This window comes from Doryrhamphus excisus, chromosome 6, assembly GCF_030265055.1.
Source record: "Doryrhamphus excisus isolate RoL2022-K1 chromosome 6, RoL_Dexc_1.0, whole genome shotgun sequence".
Taxonomy (NCBI): Eukaryota; Metazoa; Chordata; class Actinopteri; order Syngnathiformes; family Syngnathidae; genus Doryrhamphus; species Doryrhamphus excisus.
In genome coordinates this window covers 18,423,986-18,440,576 of record NC_080471.1, presented here as the reverse complement: position 1 = coordinate 18,440,576, position 16,591 = coordinate 18,423,986, and the positions used below count along the sequence as shown (strand labels likewise).

Here is a 16,591-nt window from a genome sequence, read left to right as displayed (position 1 = left end):
GGAGAAAAAGCTACTACTACTTTGATCCCATTGATGTGTTGCAGGAGACTGTGCAGCTGAAACCCAAGCCCCGGTTACATGTCAGACTTTGTGAACTATTCTAAGCGTCAGTTGCTGACGCTGAGATGAGTGGTGGTGGGGTTTTCTGGGAGCACATATGCGACTCCATATACTAAGAAATCACGATCGGAACCCAAAGCCGCCCAGGTCACCGTCTTCCGCCGTCTTTGCACGACCCATCACTACCCAACAATGTGGTTCTTGTTTGTACTCGTGCAAAGTCGAGGTGATGTTAAATGGGTGGCCAAGATGAGGAATTAGTGCGAAGGTGGATCGCTAGAAGCTCTACTGACCTTGGGGCTGCTTGCTGAGGACAGAGCAGAATTCCTGAAGGGACACATGGTTTGGAGTGACAAGGCCATCTGCTGTAGCGCCAGCACTACGAGGAAGGTGGAGGGGGGGGGGGTTGGACAGAGGGGTGCTGAGAATTCCTGTGGCTTGGGGTGTGGAGGGAGTAGATATTCTTGGATATTGCTGCTAGCGCTCTGCTACGAAACGTGTTTCTTTGGCGGTTTTCAGTCGCAAATATGAGGAAGAACTTTGAAATGCTCCATACCGAGGGGGGATTATTCCACGGTTAAATGGGGGAAGATATTTTCCCAGCTCTTCGCTTTACTACAAAGTCACTGGTGATAATGGTCTTGGTGGGTCGGCGCTCGACTTTGTTGGATCCGGTTTCCTTTCAGCGCAGCCGGAGCTGAGAGACCTGGATGTGCTGGGCCTTCTGGCAGCGACCTCTCAGGGGATCATCTTCAAGGGATCTTCTTCTGTGTTTTGCATGGCAGAGATCTGCTTTCCTGCTGCCCCGCTAAAGTCGCATGGCCTAAACGAATGAATATTTTTATGAGGCACCTCGGAGCAGAGATGGGCCAGGACCAAACCAAGCAGCAGATCGAGAAGGGCCTGAGGTTGTACCAATCCAACCAGACTGATAAAGCTCTGCAAGTGTGGACAAAAGTGTTGGAGAAGACCTCAGATCCTGGAGGAAAGTTTCGAGTTTTGGGATGCTTGATCACGGCTCACTCGGAAATGGGGAAATATAAAGATATGCTCAAGGTAAGACTCCAAAGTATCACCTTGATTAATTTGGACTCCTTTTCTTGTCTTGCATAATTCTAATTTTCAATAACGATAAGTGCTCAAAGGTTGCCTCCTTAGTAGAACTTCCATGTGTGGATCGTGCAGAGTAAATAGGTGTCATGCAATCCGAGAGTCATGTTGACATAATCAGCGGCACTTCTCTCCACACTGAGCAATTCATGCAGCTTCATCCCTCTTTTTGCAGTACGCCTTGGATCAAATCGACACGGCCAGAGAAATGGAGGACCCCGACTACCTGACCGAGGGTTATCTGAACTTGGCGCGCAGCAACGAGAAGCTGTGCGACTTCCACAAAACGGTATCCTATTGTAAGACCTGCTTAAACATGCAGGGCACCACTGTCAGTCTGCAGCTCAACGGTCAGGTATGTCTCAGCATGGGCAACGCCTTCCTGGGCCTCAGCCTCTTCCAGCAAGCTTTGGAGAGCTACGAGAAGGCCCTCCGCTATGCACACAACAATGACGATAAGATGCTGGAGTGCAGAGTCTGTTGCAGTCTGGGAAACATCTACATCCATCTGAAGGTGACTATCAGATTTTACTGAAAAATTGTGAATTGAAGGGGAAATGCATCACATATGGCTACCATGCAAAAATGCTGGAAAGGGGGGGTCCAAATGGCTACACCTGTTTTTTTTTTTTTTTTTGCATCCCACAGCATAATCAAAAAATCAAACCATTTCTTTACTTAGATTGGATTGAGCTTAACATGTTTAGAACTATGTAGAATGTAAGTGGCATTTGAATGCTTTAATTGTTCTGTATGTGGCCCTCCTTGGAAAACATTTGGACCCCCCCCCCCCCCCCCCCGCTTAGACATTTAGTAAACGCTACGACCTCCCTGCCATGCAATGACTATGTCTTAAGTCAAACCCAATCTGTTCCTTGATGCTGGTTGATCTGGGATTTGTTTGGATTTTACTACAAGAAATCATAGTAGTAGTAGTAGTAATAGTCTGTTCCAGTGTCAAAATGTTGTTTACTAACCCTAATTCAGAATTTCAAGTTCGGAAATGTTTTTATTTATTACTATTTTATTTCGAAAAATGATATAGATTGGACTGTGTGATGCTTTTTCAATTATATTTCAATTAATGTAAAATGTAACAAAAAATAATATTAATGTAAAATGTATTTAATTTAATTTATTATATTTAAAGACGTACTCCGGTTTCCTCCCACATTCCAAAAACATGCTAGGTTAATTGGCGACTCCAAATTGTCCGTAGGTATGAATGTGAGTGTGAATGGTTGTTTGTCTATATGTGCCCTGTGATTGGCTGGCGACCAGTCCAGGGTGTACCCCGCCTCTCATCTGAAAACAGCTGGGATAGGCTCCAGCACCCCCGCAACACTAGTGAGGATAAGCGGTAGAAAATGAATGAATATTTAATGAAAGCATTTTCATTCACTTTCTTTCAATGAGAGTTACCTACTTTGCTGATTGGTTTCATTGACTGCTAAATAGCCCACCATGGGGACAAGTTGTTATTTGAGGAAGAAAATGAGAGAATTTGATCTTGTGATCCCTTGGTCTAATGTACGGCAAGTCTGCATCAACAATAAGTTCAATTTATTCATCATTTAGAATTACTTTTTGCATAGTTTTCTACATATCATTCATTCATTTTCTACCGCTTATCCTCACGAGGGTCGCGGGGGGTATGCTGGAGCCTATCCCAGCTGTCTTTGGGCGAGAGGCGGGGTACACCCTGGACTGGTCGCCAGCCAATCACAGGGCACATATAGACAAACAACCATTCACACTCACATTCATACCTATGGACAATTTGGAGTCGCCAATTAACCTAGCATGTTTTTGGAATGTGGGAGGAAACCGGAGTACCCGGAGAAAACCCACGCATGCACGGGGAGAACATGCAAACTCCACACAGAGATGGCCGAGGTTGGAATTGAACTCTGGTCTTTTCTACATGTAAAACGCTAATTATTATTTATCAAATGTAACTTTTGGGATGTTTTTACGGTTCAGTTTTCTTCTGACGAATAAAACACTCCCTATTTAGATTTATACTTATCATGCAAGTGTAAAAAGTTAACCACTGCAAGACGTACTATAGTGCTGAACCAGTGTTAGTATTAGGAGGTAAAACAATAAAAACAGTCTTATGTGTAATGTACATTATGCATATCAATGTCTAGCATTCATACTTATCACATAAGTGTAAAAAAACACTCACACTCACGAGTTAATTCTCATCATGTGACATGACACCGATTACAACTAAATGTGGACTTTCCAGGTTGCGTTATGCAAGAGTTAGCGTAATAGCTCACCTGAATGTGCCGCATCTGAGCCTGCGTTGCCATTACTTGGCAGAGTGACCGCAGTTCTTTCATCAGACATGAAACAGCAGCAGCCCACTGACATTGTGTTGCACGTGTGACTCCATTGTGCAATCGCTCATGTTTATTTGCAGAGCATGATAACACTGCCAAGGATCCAAACAAACGAGCGTTAGCTCATGGAGTAGTGGGCATTGTCAATCATGGCGGCCTGCTCTGGTAAAGGCGGGGGAGTGGAGGGGGGGGTGATAGCGTACCCTTGACATCAGAGATTTGTAAAAGTAATCCCCCTAGCTTCCCGTGGAGGATTGGTTTCAATGGCATTGTGACCAGGTGGTATGTGGAGAATGTACTCACGTTATTTTATGCATGCATTAAAAAAAATATTTTGATGCTTCCATGTTTACTTCTCAAGCAAAAACAACACTTGCGTCGGTCTCGTTCACAGGACTATGAGAAAGCCCTGTTTTTTCCCTGCAAAGCGGCCGAGTTGGTCAACGACTACGGCAAAGGCTGGAGCCTCAAGTATCGAGCCATGAGCCAGTACCACATGTCCGTAGCCTACAGGAAGCTGGAACGCCTGCCAGACGCCATGGAATGCTGCGAGGTAAGCGCGTACGGACAATAACGGATGTCTTTGGGGCGTCCTGATGTCAGAGCTGTAGATACAGTAGACAGGTGCTAGCGCCAGTTGTTCCCTTGTTCCGGACCTTAGACCTGGACCAAAATATGCCTACAGAGGCTCTGCTTTTAAGTGTTAATGAAGAGAAGGGGGGGGGGGGTGTAGTCTCCGCTCTCTGTTCTAATTATGTACTGGTGGGGGAGGTGCTGAAAAATAACTCTGTCATTGCTTTGGCGTGCAAAAGTCTGGTAACAAGATAGTATTACATTTGCCAAATGCATTCAGACAAACAATTTCCACTTCCTGTCGTCTATAGAAGAGGATGTACCTCACTGGGCTGGGGGCTATACTGCGTATTTTGGTGTTGATCCGACACACAACTAAATACACTCTTTTGCACTCTGTGTGTACGCTAGCGGCCCCGCCTCCACCCACTGAAACAAAGACACTGTATGACTGACAAAAAGGTTCACTACGTTCATACTGTTGTTCTATGGAACTAACGCAAGTGATTGAACACGAGAGATGAGGATCATCCAACTCATTTGAATTTATTGTGTGATGAATCAATTCGTTTATTATAGTCCAGGTCCGAGTTCCCACGACCGTGTATGTTTTATTCTAGCACATAATCTTGTCACACAAAAACGGAAGAATGGATGCTCTATGGCTCTCAAACTTTGGTACCGGTACTTGCAACTTTCACACAAACACTCAGAAATACGTAGTACTTGTGAATGCCTCATCGGTGCTTATTTAGGAGGAATAAAGGAGAAAGATACAGAGTTGTTAATTGTTCTGTGTGTGTCCTACGAACAAATAAAGCACCTACACACATAATAATGTTTAAAGGGGACCTATTATATGAATGTTTGGTACTCTGTATTGAGTTGCGGACTCCCATAGAGCAGCTACACACAATAACCCACAAAGTTCCTGTTTCCGACCGAAACAGTCTGTTTAATTTACTCCTTCCTGTAGATACACCCCCTCTGCTGCGATTAGTGACACTCCCAAGCGCTCCCAAGGACTTCCCGATACGTACGGTCAAGTTGACTGAGTGCAGGCAATCTGCAGCCCATATAAGGAAGTTCAGATCGCATTGACTCAGTTGAAGTAGGTCTAATCTGTAAAATCGGGTGTGCAGACCCATCCAAAACGTCTTTCAGGGCTCACTTCCGAAGGCGCAAACTTTATTATCTGACGCTAAGGCATTGTTCAAGCACTCCCGAGGACTTCCCAATATGTAGGGTCACGTTTAATGAGCGCAAACCTTATTATCTGACGCTAAGGCGTTGTTCAACACAACAAAACAACATTTATACAGTAGATCAGAATATAATTGAATGGCCGGAATCTGTCTACAGTGTCCCAACTCTAACAGAACTACAATCCATTCTTCACAGAGAGAGTAGTGCTTTGTTTGGTCACTGTTTGGACATACGATAACAAGACTGTTTTTGGTAATAATACTTGTTGAGATCCAAATGTATTCCCTTTGATTACATACAATTATACGAGCAAAATATAGAAAATAAGTATTGGCTCTCATTCAAATCCTTTGACTTTTGTCCCTCCAAAAAAGTCAGATATTTGTGAAAATAAACATAGAAGAGAAGTAAAAAAATATCAATATAATTTTTCCAGTATCCATCCGATACTAATAATACCCTTGGTTAGATTAGATTAGATTAGATTCAACTTTATTGTTATTGCTCATGTCACTGGTACAGGGCAACAAAATGCAGTTAGCATCCAACCAGAAGTGCAATTTTATAAGTACCTTAGTAGTAAGTATGTAGAAATGTAGAAAAAATGGACAGATCTATGTACAAACTATAACAGGGTATGACTATAATACAGTGAGGATATGTACAGGGATATAAATGACTATAATATGGCTATTGCAGATTATACAGATTATAAACAGTATGCACAGTATGGATGTGACAATATATAATAACAGTAATATGTACAGTATTGCAATGAAGTGACTAGAGTATGGCTATTGGTATTGTAAGTGTTGATATTTGAATCCATTTAATATGACAAAACAAGTTTTAATGTGTGTATCTGAAGAATGTTATTCATTCAGGGGATCTCATGGGTCCCTTGTGTTTTTATGTGTATCATCTTTTTATGTTTTACTCCTGTTTTATGTCCTTCAACAGGAGTCTATGAAAATCGCCCTGCAGCATGGTGACCGTCCTCTGCAGGCCCTGTGCTTGCTAAACTTTGCAGACATACACCGCTACAGGCGGGACTTTGATGTAAGGAGAAAAGTTCCTATTTGTTCTCCTGCTTATATTAGCTTACATGACACCAGCCATTGCTTTTAATGTGTTTTAGCCTGGGCTTTTATTCTGTGTCTAGTTTTACATAAATATGAATTTGCTTTGCTTTGCAACTGATTTTTATCTTTTTTTTTACCCGTTCTCTTTCAGAAAGCATTCCCTCGTTACGAATCTGCGTTAGGCATCATGACTGAGATTGGGAATCGTCTTGGACAAGGTCATGTGCACCTGGCTGTCGCAAAGTGTTGGCTTCTGCTCAAGGAATATGATAAGGTGCCTTTGTGACAACACCACACATTCATCATACAGTAAAAGTGGGTCATTTCTTACAGTATATTCACACACACTCAAAATTAGAGATGCTTGATATAGGCTTGTGCTGCACGGCGGACGAGTGGTTAGAGACTCCAGTTCAATTCCAATAACTTTTTACACTTAGTATAAATCTAAATAGAGAGTGTTTTATTGGTCAGAACAAAACTGAACCGTACAAACATCCCAAAAGTTACACTAGAGAAATAATTATCGTTTTACATGTAGAAAGCAGACCTCACAGCTAGGAGACCAGGGTTCAATTCCACCCTCGGCCATCCCTGTGTGTAGTTTGCATGTTCTCCCCGTGCATGCGTGGATTTTATACGGTTTCCTCCCACATTCCAAAAACATGCTAGGTTAATTGGCGACTCCAAATTGTCCATAGGTATGAATGTGAGTGTGAATGGTTGTTTGTCTATATGTGCCCTGTGATTGGCTGGCGACCAGTCCAGGGTGTACCACGCCTTTCGTCCGAAGACAGCTGGGATAGGCTCCAGCACCCCCCGTGACCCTCGTGAGGATAAGCGGTAGAAATTGAATGAATGAATGATATTGGCTTTATTATCGCTATATGGGACATTTCTGATATTGATATCAATTCTTATAATTCATATTTGTGCCATGTTTTATTCCCCAGGCTCTTGATTCGTTAGAGCGAGCACAGGCGCTGGCAGATGGAATGGGAAACAAGGTTGGTGAAGTTCCTCCCAAATGTTGTGGTGCACATGTTCTCCATCATGTCATTGCTTTGTATGCGTCTCCAGCTGTGCACACTGAAGGCCCACTGTTTGAGGGAAGGCATCTACAGGAGCCAAGGGAAGCAGGAGGAGCTACGAGAGCAGGTGGTGAAGTTCCTGCAGTGTGTGGAGGAGCTGGAGCTCTACTGCGGCATGTGTGGCGAGTCCATCGGGGACAGGGACCAAAAGCTGCAGGCCTTACCCTGTTCCCATATTTTCCACCTCAAGTGAGTTCACATTGGCCTTGTTTTTTTTTTTTAGGTCTGATTCTAATGCTATCTTCTTTAAGGTGTCTGCAGACTAACGGGACAAAAGGTTGTCCCAAGTGTTTCAAGAACTCCATGAAGCCTGGGTTTGTGTGATTGTGCCCATCGATTGTGTCCAAACATGGCGACTTGATGCCTGACTGCCTGCTGACTGGTCTAAATGAAGCGGGGAGCGGCCTCGGGAAGTGGTGAAGTGTTTGAGGAGGGTCTCACATGCTGTCAGGTGAGAGAACGATGCTGAACTGAAGCAGGAGTCCTCACTTCTGAGGACACCTGAAGGTATGTTCTATACTGACATCAGCCTGGGAGAGACTGAGGAAGACAGTAGAGGTTAAAGTACAGGCTGAAATAGCCTCACTCTGTCTGTAGAGGAATGTGGACTCTTCATTACGTTAACTCTATTTAACTATTCTATGCAATATTACTGTATTATAAGAGGATGAGATTTCTTTATTTACACCTTTTTATGCATATTATGTTTTCTTTTTATTTTCTTCTTGTACATACTGTACCATCATGAAGTGTAGTGGAAAAACTTAACCAGACTCTCATGTCTTTACTGTTTTTTTTCTCCGTATTTATTGAGATGAGGAACCGACACACATTGAGGTCTTCATAGAAATTCCTTGTTCTCTTTTACACATCAGCAGTTAAGGACGCCGATTGTTTAATAGGAAATCTACCGGGTCGGTCGCTTTAATGTGGGTTTGTCATTTGTAAATAGTTATCAATTGATTTGAAAAGATGTGAGAAGCTTTAGAATGGAGGACTCTGTATTCTAAAGTCAGATGTTGCATGCTTCATTGACTATAGAACACCAAGAAATTACAATGAATAATCCAAATCTCTGTAGTGGGTTTATTTACTTGAGCATTTGCATTTAATTATGTTTAGCTGATCTCAAACTCCTTATGTATTTATTTTTTCCCACATTGTAATTGGATGAAATATTAGAAACACAATGCATTGCCATTTTACACTACTGTAGACTACAACTATTATTATAAACCTAAAAATCTGTACAATATCTTTGCAAAGGTAATGTTTTTGATGCAGCTCCAATTCAGGAGCTGATTATTGTACTGGGGTAGCTAATGTGTACTTTTTGGCGTTTGTTTGCATCGCTTTCAAACAGATGAATTCTATTGATGCCCCATTACAAAACATGATACATTGTTTGAAATAAACCAAACCACTTCAGTGTAAGAATAAATAAACTACCTCTACATGCTGTCATGTTAAAATGTGCATCACATATCCAGAATCATCATCATCTCAGTGATACTGGAATAACTACCGGTACTTGGAAATTAAAGGATTTAAACACATTTTGACACTAGCAGGGTTTTTCAAAGTGTGACGTGACCTTCCTTGAAGGCACCAGTGGATATCATTGAATGCACAGATAAAGAATTTCAGTCTGGGGTAGGTGGGGGAACTCCCCAGAACAATTTTCTGGGGGGGCGTGGAGGCCCCAAGTGTGTTATATTCTGTCGTCCCACACTTTGAACAGCCCTGTTGAAAAGGTACAACTGGTATTAGGAACTCTACCATGGCGGTATAATGTGTTGCGTACATTACCTGTCTGCCTCTCTTATGTGCTACATTGTGTTTATGTGTATGAATGCATTCAGTTGTCCAGTGCAATGTATCTTGTTTACAAAATAAATCATAAAAAAAATTGGTAGAATTCACACCACTTTATTCCAACAATGTTACCCACCCTACTCTTTGTTTTTTTTCATTTTCCTCTGTGATGCCATATCTTTGAGTTTGGAGTCGAGTTTACGATGCAGATAAGATTTCTTATTGGCGTCCATGGATTTGTCTTTAGTGCCACTTCCGGCGTACAGGACCCCTTCTTTGCTTATTCTCATGCGAGCGTGAGACTTTGCTTTATCTCCACAGCCGTGTACCTAAAAGCACAAACATTTACTGAATAAGCCTGAAACATGGGCAAAACAATAATCAGTTATTGTAATGAATTATGTTTGATGTCTACACAAAAACACGCCACCAACCTGTAGGTCAGTCACAATAATGGATATATGGATTAAAAAGGATTAAAAAAATAAAAGGTCAATTATGAGCCCTCGTTAAATTGATGTGTTTCTGCGCCATCTGTTAGTCTCTCTGTGCTACACCGGCTGGATGACAAGAGGGTTCACTCTGCATGTGTCTGTGTGCATTGGCTCTATATGAAGTAAACATTTTCTCAGCGGGGCTACACGAGAGAGACGAACTACATAATGTAGCGTCACTGGGAGTACTTCCTGTTTCCCACAGTGCTTTGCTGTACATTCATTCATTCATTTTCTACCGCTTATCCTCACGAGGGTCGCGGCGGTGCTGGAGCCTATCCCAGCTGTCTTCGGGCGAGAGGCGGGGTACACCCTGGACTGGTCGACAGCCAATCACAGGGCACATATAGACAAACAACCATTCACACTCACATTCATACCTATGGACAATTTGGAGTCGCCAATTAACCTAGCATGTTTTTTTTGGAATGTGGGAGGAAACCGGAGTACCCGGAGAAAACCCACGCATGCACGGGGAGAACATGCAAACTCCACACAGAGATGGCCGAGGGTGGAATTGAACCCTGGTCTCCTAGCTGTGAGGTCTGTGCACTAACCACGAGACCGCAGTGCCGCCCCCTTTGCTGTAGTTTTTGTAAAAAAAAAAAATAAAAAAAAGACTGGAAAGTACATGATTAGAGCTTATAGTAGTTGGTTAATATTCTGCATTATACATTGGTACTGTATTGTGTGTTTTTATCCACCTATCGTGTTGCTGTATGTGTGTAGTTCTGACACCTGCAGTAGGAATTGTCAGGTGTGGTGACACTCGGCAATGAGTGCCATCTAGTGGCTCAAAAGTGACATGACACAATGATAATTGATTTTTTTTCGCTTTTTTTTCACAATAAAAAGTCGAAATTATCACATATTGGTCCATAAGTACAAGCGCAATTATCCACCTGCAAAATTAGTTATCGTGACAGGCTTAGTCCCCTGCATTAACTTGCAGAAGAAGGGGGACTAATGCGTTTGGTTGCAATTCACAATTACAAAAGAAGAAGATAAATATTAAGATTGTAAGATTGACCAATAAGTGTGAAAACTACAGTCAAAATGAATGTCTTCCAGAACTACGTACACAATGTAGATAAATGTGCCAATTGTAACAAACATTTTGCAGGTTCTACACTATTCATCTTACCTCTGGTATGTGGTGACTGAGACAATATTGTCTGTTGCAGAACAAACAAAGCTGTCCGAGTGTTAGCACCGATGCTTTACACTTGACAAAGCTGCACACGCTGTCTGCCTTCACCACGGCATTGATGAGGGCGTAAAAGTCATCGTCGGGAGAAGCGGCAGCCGCAATCTCACAGGCGCCTGCTTTGGTTTGCTTCTTTCCTGGCAAGAAAAAAAAAAAATACAAAAGTTGACACTGAATTTCCGAGATAATGTAAACATAGAGATGTTTGCTAAGCTAACCTTTAGCTGCATTGGTTTTCTTTGAAGATACTGAGATGTTCTGTTGCTTCTTTTGTTCTCTTTTCTGCTGCTCACGCTTCATTCGTTCCAAATGTAGACTTTTTAGATCGAATGGATTTTGGTTTGAAGATTCTGCGTTTGGAGGAATGTCCTTCTCTTGAGAAGCGGCTGCTCCCACTTTTTCTTCTAGCACCTCTTCCTGTTCTACTGCGGCTGATTCAGGCGGTTTAGGAGGAACATGCTTTGAGATGGTGATGCATCTGTCTTTGCCCTCGCCTTTGCTCTCATGATTGAGGCCGAGCTCTTCGGCGATCTGGTGCACCAGAAGGCGATCATGGGAGGTAAATGATGGCGGGAAATCGACTTCACTCTGATTGAGGTCCTTTGCAAAATCCTCGACCATACGTCTGATCTCGCTTTCTCTGTTCTTGTTCTGTTCTTCATCAATGAGCGTTGATGCGGACATCGTTATGTGCTTATCCTGTTTATGACCATTTTTTGTGTGGTTGCTTCCATTTGATTTCTTCTGGATTGGTTTGGCTTTCTTCTCCTTCTGAGAAGCCGACGTATCAGTCTTTGTGTCTTTGTGGTCACGGACGTAGTTCTGTGGTACAAGGTCTTGTATGTACTCAAATGCAGTTCTGACCTCTCCGTACTCGGTCACATGATGCACCAATGTCTTTAGGAAAGCGTGATTCTGAACCGTCTGTGTGTCGCACACGATAGCTACGTGACGTCTCGCACGTGTGACAGCCACATTGATCCTTCGGTCCTCAGCCAGAAATCCAACTTCACCTGCATTCAGGAAGGATTCATAGTTGCAAAGTTTCTATGACAGACACACAATAAAAAAATAGTTACCTTTTCTATTGGACCGCACTAAAGATAAAACCACAGCTTCTTTTTCTCGGCCTTGAAATCCATCCACTGATTTAATTTCCAGCTCTGGGTGTCTTACGGAAAGTTTCTGGCGCAGAAGGTCAACCTTCACAGACGTCCGAATTGTTAAACCATGCACAGCAGGTACACCAACACAATCTACGTAATATCCGCAAATATAAGCTCTATGTCAGTTATGCATAGGCTGCATATTTAGATCGTGACCTACTTACTTGCAAATTGTAGGGTGCAATGACAGCTATGTCTTTAGCATTAACTCCAGCTTCTGTCAAAGCCTTTATGTGCAGATCCACAATGTCAACCTCACCTGAGTAAACAGATATGTGGTTAAAAAGGTGATTTTTTTATTTTTGTAAAGTTTTTAATTCATTCATTTTCTACCGCTTTTCCTCACAAGGGTCGCGGGGGTGCTGGAGCCTATCCCAGCTGTCTTCAGGCAAGACAATCACAAGCCAATCACAGGGCACATATAGACAAACAACCATTCACACTCACATTCATACCTATGGACAATTTGAAGTCGCCAATTAACCTAGCATGTTTTTGGAATGTGGGAGGAAACCGGAGTACCCGGAGAAAACCCACGCATGCACGGGGAGAACATGCAAACTCCACACAGAGATGCCCGAGGGTGGAATTGAACTCTGGTCTCCTAGCTGTGAGGTCTGCGCGCTAACCACTCGACCGCCGTGCCGCCTTGTAAAGTTTTTTTCTTATGTAAATCTGAAGAGAAGCCAAACCTTGGTTGCCTTTAGACTGTTCATCTGCCGCCTGTGTTTCAGTCAGACCACAGCCGGACGTGTCGATGAGAAGAAGAGGTGTGCTGGTCTCTTCGACACATGTGACACCAGGTAGATCTCTGCATGCATCATTTAATCAAGTTATTTTACAGATTAGCACTAGGTTTGGTTGTATCTTACAGTTAAGATGATTCTCACTTTAATAAATGTGTCGCCACTGAGCTGTGGGCCGTCAGTCTGCCTTGGTACATCTCTTTGGAGGCCCATTCCATGATGGCACTGTTCATGCGGTACTGGACGGTCAGCATGCGCACAACTGACTCGCCATACATCTGGATGAGTCTTTCCATAAGACTAACAGATAGACCTTTGGAAGCAGCCCTGATTGAAGTACAATGTTGATGAGAACATGTTAAAATGAACACACTAAATATCCAATAAATGCAGCAAACGGTTGTTTACGCCTGTGATTTGATGGTAGGTGGTAACTGCTTGTAGTCTCCAGACAAAATGCATTTGCGTGCTCGAAGCAGGGTGATCCAGCAGCTGCTCTCCAGCGACTGGGCACACTCGTCAATCACCACCCAATCAAAATGCTCCGCTGGCAGGAACTTCAGAGGCCCGTCTTCACATGCACCTGTACATTGGGGCGGGGGGGCAAATGGCCTCTTTCACTGTTCTGACCACAGCGGGATTACGTTTGTTCTTTGCTAACCTGTGTTGGTTGATAAAATGACATCAGCGCTTTGAAGAACCTGGCAGATGCCTGTTGCTTCCCTGGTTTTCAGCTCCTTTCTTAGCTCGCCTATTTCCCGCCTGAAGTTCCCCCGCCCTCCTTTCTCTGCGTTTTTCTTCATTGCCGCCTTGGAGGATTAAGGATATAAAGAAAGCCCAAGTCAAGGTCGCTCGCATAAGGCACATACAGAGATACTTACAAAAGCTTTGTCAATGTCTTTGCGGATGTCAGCAATGATGTGTGCACTGGCGCTCTTGGCGAGGATGGCATCCAGTGAATGTTTTTGTATAGACTCCAGCAGTCTGGCAGGGTGACCCAGCCTCAGAACTTTGGCCTTGCACCGGGCTAATCTCTCCACTAAATTATCCACAGCCACGTTAGAAGGGGCACAGCAGAGGACCTGCACAAATATGGCTCCGGTGAGTTGGAGTCAGTTACAGTCATACAGAGCTTTTTGGTGCACCTTTTGGCCTTGTTTGATGGCTTGCAGAATGATCTCCACCACTGTGGTGGTTTTGCCCGTTCCGGGGGGTCCGTGAATTACTGCCAGTTCTCTCTGAGACAGAGCAAATGTCACTGCTTCTTTCTGGGAATCATCCAGGTTGGAGTTAAAGAACTCTATCTTATCTAAAGAGAAATGGACACACACAAACAAACACATACAGTATGTGGGCTATTCGCTCATCACAATAGAACAGCTGTAACGAAAAAACTGCCTTTACAAAAATGGCTCTAGACTAACTTTTTTTTTTTTTACTCTGAGTACTACCCCAACTTAAAATTTAGGTAGCACAAGCAGAAAATTTGGGGGCACACACCAAAATCGAGTAAATAATATCAAGTAAATATTCACATAATTTTCCCAGTACTACTGATAAATGCTGACAAATAAATGGCATCTGCCATGTTTCCGTCCCTAACATGTCATGCTATGCACAATTGTTTATTTATTTTTTTATTACAATTATTTATTACTCCTCTTATCATCCTCTCATCACACATAACAGCTTAATCATTATCATCTTATGAACACCAACCACCAGGCCACGTAGTAGTCTGAGGGCTGGGGCGAACCCGGCCATGGAGAACTTTCAGAAGAAAACATCAAAAATAAGGACATGTTTTAATTTAAAGTAACTACATCAACTAATATGTAAATGCATATCAATCTGGAAATAAGAGGTATTATCTTATTGGAAAATAATATATGGTTAAAAGCTTATATTTTTTGCATGTTTATGTTGTTTTGTTTGAATATGTTTTGCTGAGTGTTTCCCACTGGTCTTTGAACGCACCATATTTTTTGTATGCCGAGACAAAGTTAACAAAATAAGTATGTAACTTTGTCCAATACTGCTTTTGTGTGTGAATGGATAAAGGTGCAAATTTACATGCAATGTCTCACATTTTAGCCGTAAAATTCAACCATTTTGTCACAGTCTATAGCCATGACATTAACTATGACGTTCATAATGTTTAATACACCTCTCATAATGATGCAGTGCAGTTGTGTCACCGCAAACTACAACTAACAACTACTAAATATACTATTATTCTATATATTGAACCTTTAAGATGGTGTCCATACAAACTTGCTGTGCTGGTTGTTATTGGATTGTGCAGGTGTAACTAATGCTGTTTCCTTCATACCTGTGTTATTTGTCATTTCACTTACCTGGCCGGGAAAGAGAAGAAGGTTTGGCTTCTCCAAAAAGAACACTGATTAGATTTGCAGCCGGCCCATTTTTGTATCCATTTAACACATTTAAAGCACTGCCAGCACAAACACACAAAAATGACATAAAATGTTAAGCTATAAACAAAAAATAAACAAAACAAACAAACAAACAACATTATGACACAGCCTACCGTTTCATTCGTTTGTAAGTCACATCATTTGCCAACTTTAAGAGGCTGTACAGAGCATCTGTATCAAAACTGACTCCATCCTTTGAATCGTCAAAAGCCACACTAATGGACGCCTGGCTGACCCGTGTTACAATCCCAGTGCTGATCTGAGATGTCGCACTGCATCCACTCGAGTCGTACAACCCAACGATATCACCTGTGACAAAAGACACAAACAACTGCATGGAGCCAACCAGAAGCTACAAAAAGATGAGATACCATTTTCGCCCATTTTACCTGGTCCAAAACTGTTGCTTGGAAGAGATGAGAGGCCAAGATACTTTCTTGGTTCAAGCACAACAACTACGCGACCATAGAGGCCGGTGGACTGACTTGTGATCTGAAGTTTTAACAGGCATACTCCTTTGTTTTGAAGATCCTTAGGAGAGATGTTCTCCTGCCAAACCCTGGATGCAGAAAACAATATTTATAGGAAAAAGGCTTGGAAAGAAGCAGTGCAATTTGGATAAACTAACATAATGGTTGCGTGAATTGTATTTTGTACTTTAAACTTCATACCTTGTTTCCTCTATTTCAGCCTCCCTTTCCTCCAGCAGAAGTTCCAATGTCTTTGACACGAATTGTTCCACGGCCATCTCTCACTAAAAAAACAAAAAGAATACATGCACCATTAATGCTCTCCTGTAAATACAGCACATAACCTGTGAATGACAGTCAGCTATGTTTCTCTCATCTGTTATTGTGATGATACAATGGTCACTTTCATTCATGAAAGCCACACAATGTGCTTCGAAGTGGTTAATGTGAATTTATTACGCTGAACTCATGAAAAGTTGACATGTTAGCTAAGCCGGCCATGCTAACGCTACGCATTTTCCTTTAACTGCATTTCACAAGCGATTAAAACACTCACCGACTGCAGTTGAAAATAAATGTCAGTCCCAGTCAGAGGCGAAGGTGATGAGTAAAGCAATGTATGCTTGTATACCTCATGCCGAAAAGAAAATTTCTGGAAATATTTTACTTGACATCTCAGTCGGTGGTTAGCTTGCTAGCACCTGTTAAAATGAACAACTTCCGTTTTCCCACTGTGAAAATTTTATTTTGAAGGCAAGCATAGCGGAAGTTGGCATCCAACG

The 16,591-nt window shown here is 42.4% G+C and overlaps 2 protein-coding genes across 3 annotated transcripts; one reads left to right on the top strand and one right to left on the bottom strand.

Annotated features, from left to right (window-relative positions):
- The first annotated feature begins 519 nt into the window (after positions 1 to 519).
- rapsn (receptor-associated protein of the synapse, 43kD) lies at positions 520 to 9,420 on the top strand. The gene is made up of 8 exons (XM_058076331.1): positions 520 to 1,116; positions 1,346 to 1,684; positions 3,916 to 4,074; positions 6,261 to 6,359; positions 6,534 to 6,656; positions 7,336 to 7,389; positions 7,463 to 7,662; positions 7,725 to 9,420. Exons 1-8 carry the CDS (start codon positions 892 to 894, stop codon positions 7,795 to 7,797), a joined length of 1,272 nt encoding a protein of 423 aa, XP_057932314.1. The 5' UTR covers positions 520 to 891; the 3' UTR covers positions 7,798 to 9,420.
- On the bottom strand, positions 9,387 to 16,527 carry ighmbp2 (immunoglobulin mu DNA binding protein 2). Of its 2 annotated transcripts, XM_058076329.1 has the most exons (16): positions 16,366 to 16,527; positions 16,011 to 16,093; positions 15,729 to 15,898; positions 15,453 to 15,648; positions 15,259 to 15,356; positions 14,047 to 14,210; positions 13,783 to 13,983; positions 13,563 to 13,710; positions 13,310 to 13,484; positions 13,046 to 13,228; positions 12,848 to 12,966; positions 12,320 to 12,414; positions 12,069 to 12,192; positions 11,208 to 12,002; positions 10,927 to 11,126; positions 9,387 to 9,617 (listed from the first exon to the last, which is right to left on the bottom strand). In XM_058076329.1, exons 2-16 carry the CDS (start codon positions 16,085 to 16,087, stop codon positions 9,426 to 9,428), a joined length of 2,937 nt encoding a protein of 978 aa, XP_057932312.1. In that variant the 5' UTR covers positions 16,088 to 16,093; positions 16,366 to 16,527; the 3' UTR covers positions 9,387 to 9,425. The 2 variants fall into 2 exon arrangements, with proteins under 2 accessions (XP_057932312.1, XP_057932313.1); XM_058076330.1 differs by lacking the exons at positions 12,069 to 12,192; positions 12,320 to 12,414.
- Between the last annotated feature and the right edge of the window lie 64 nt (positions 16,528 to 16,591).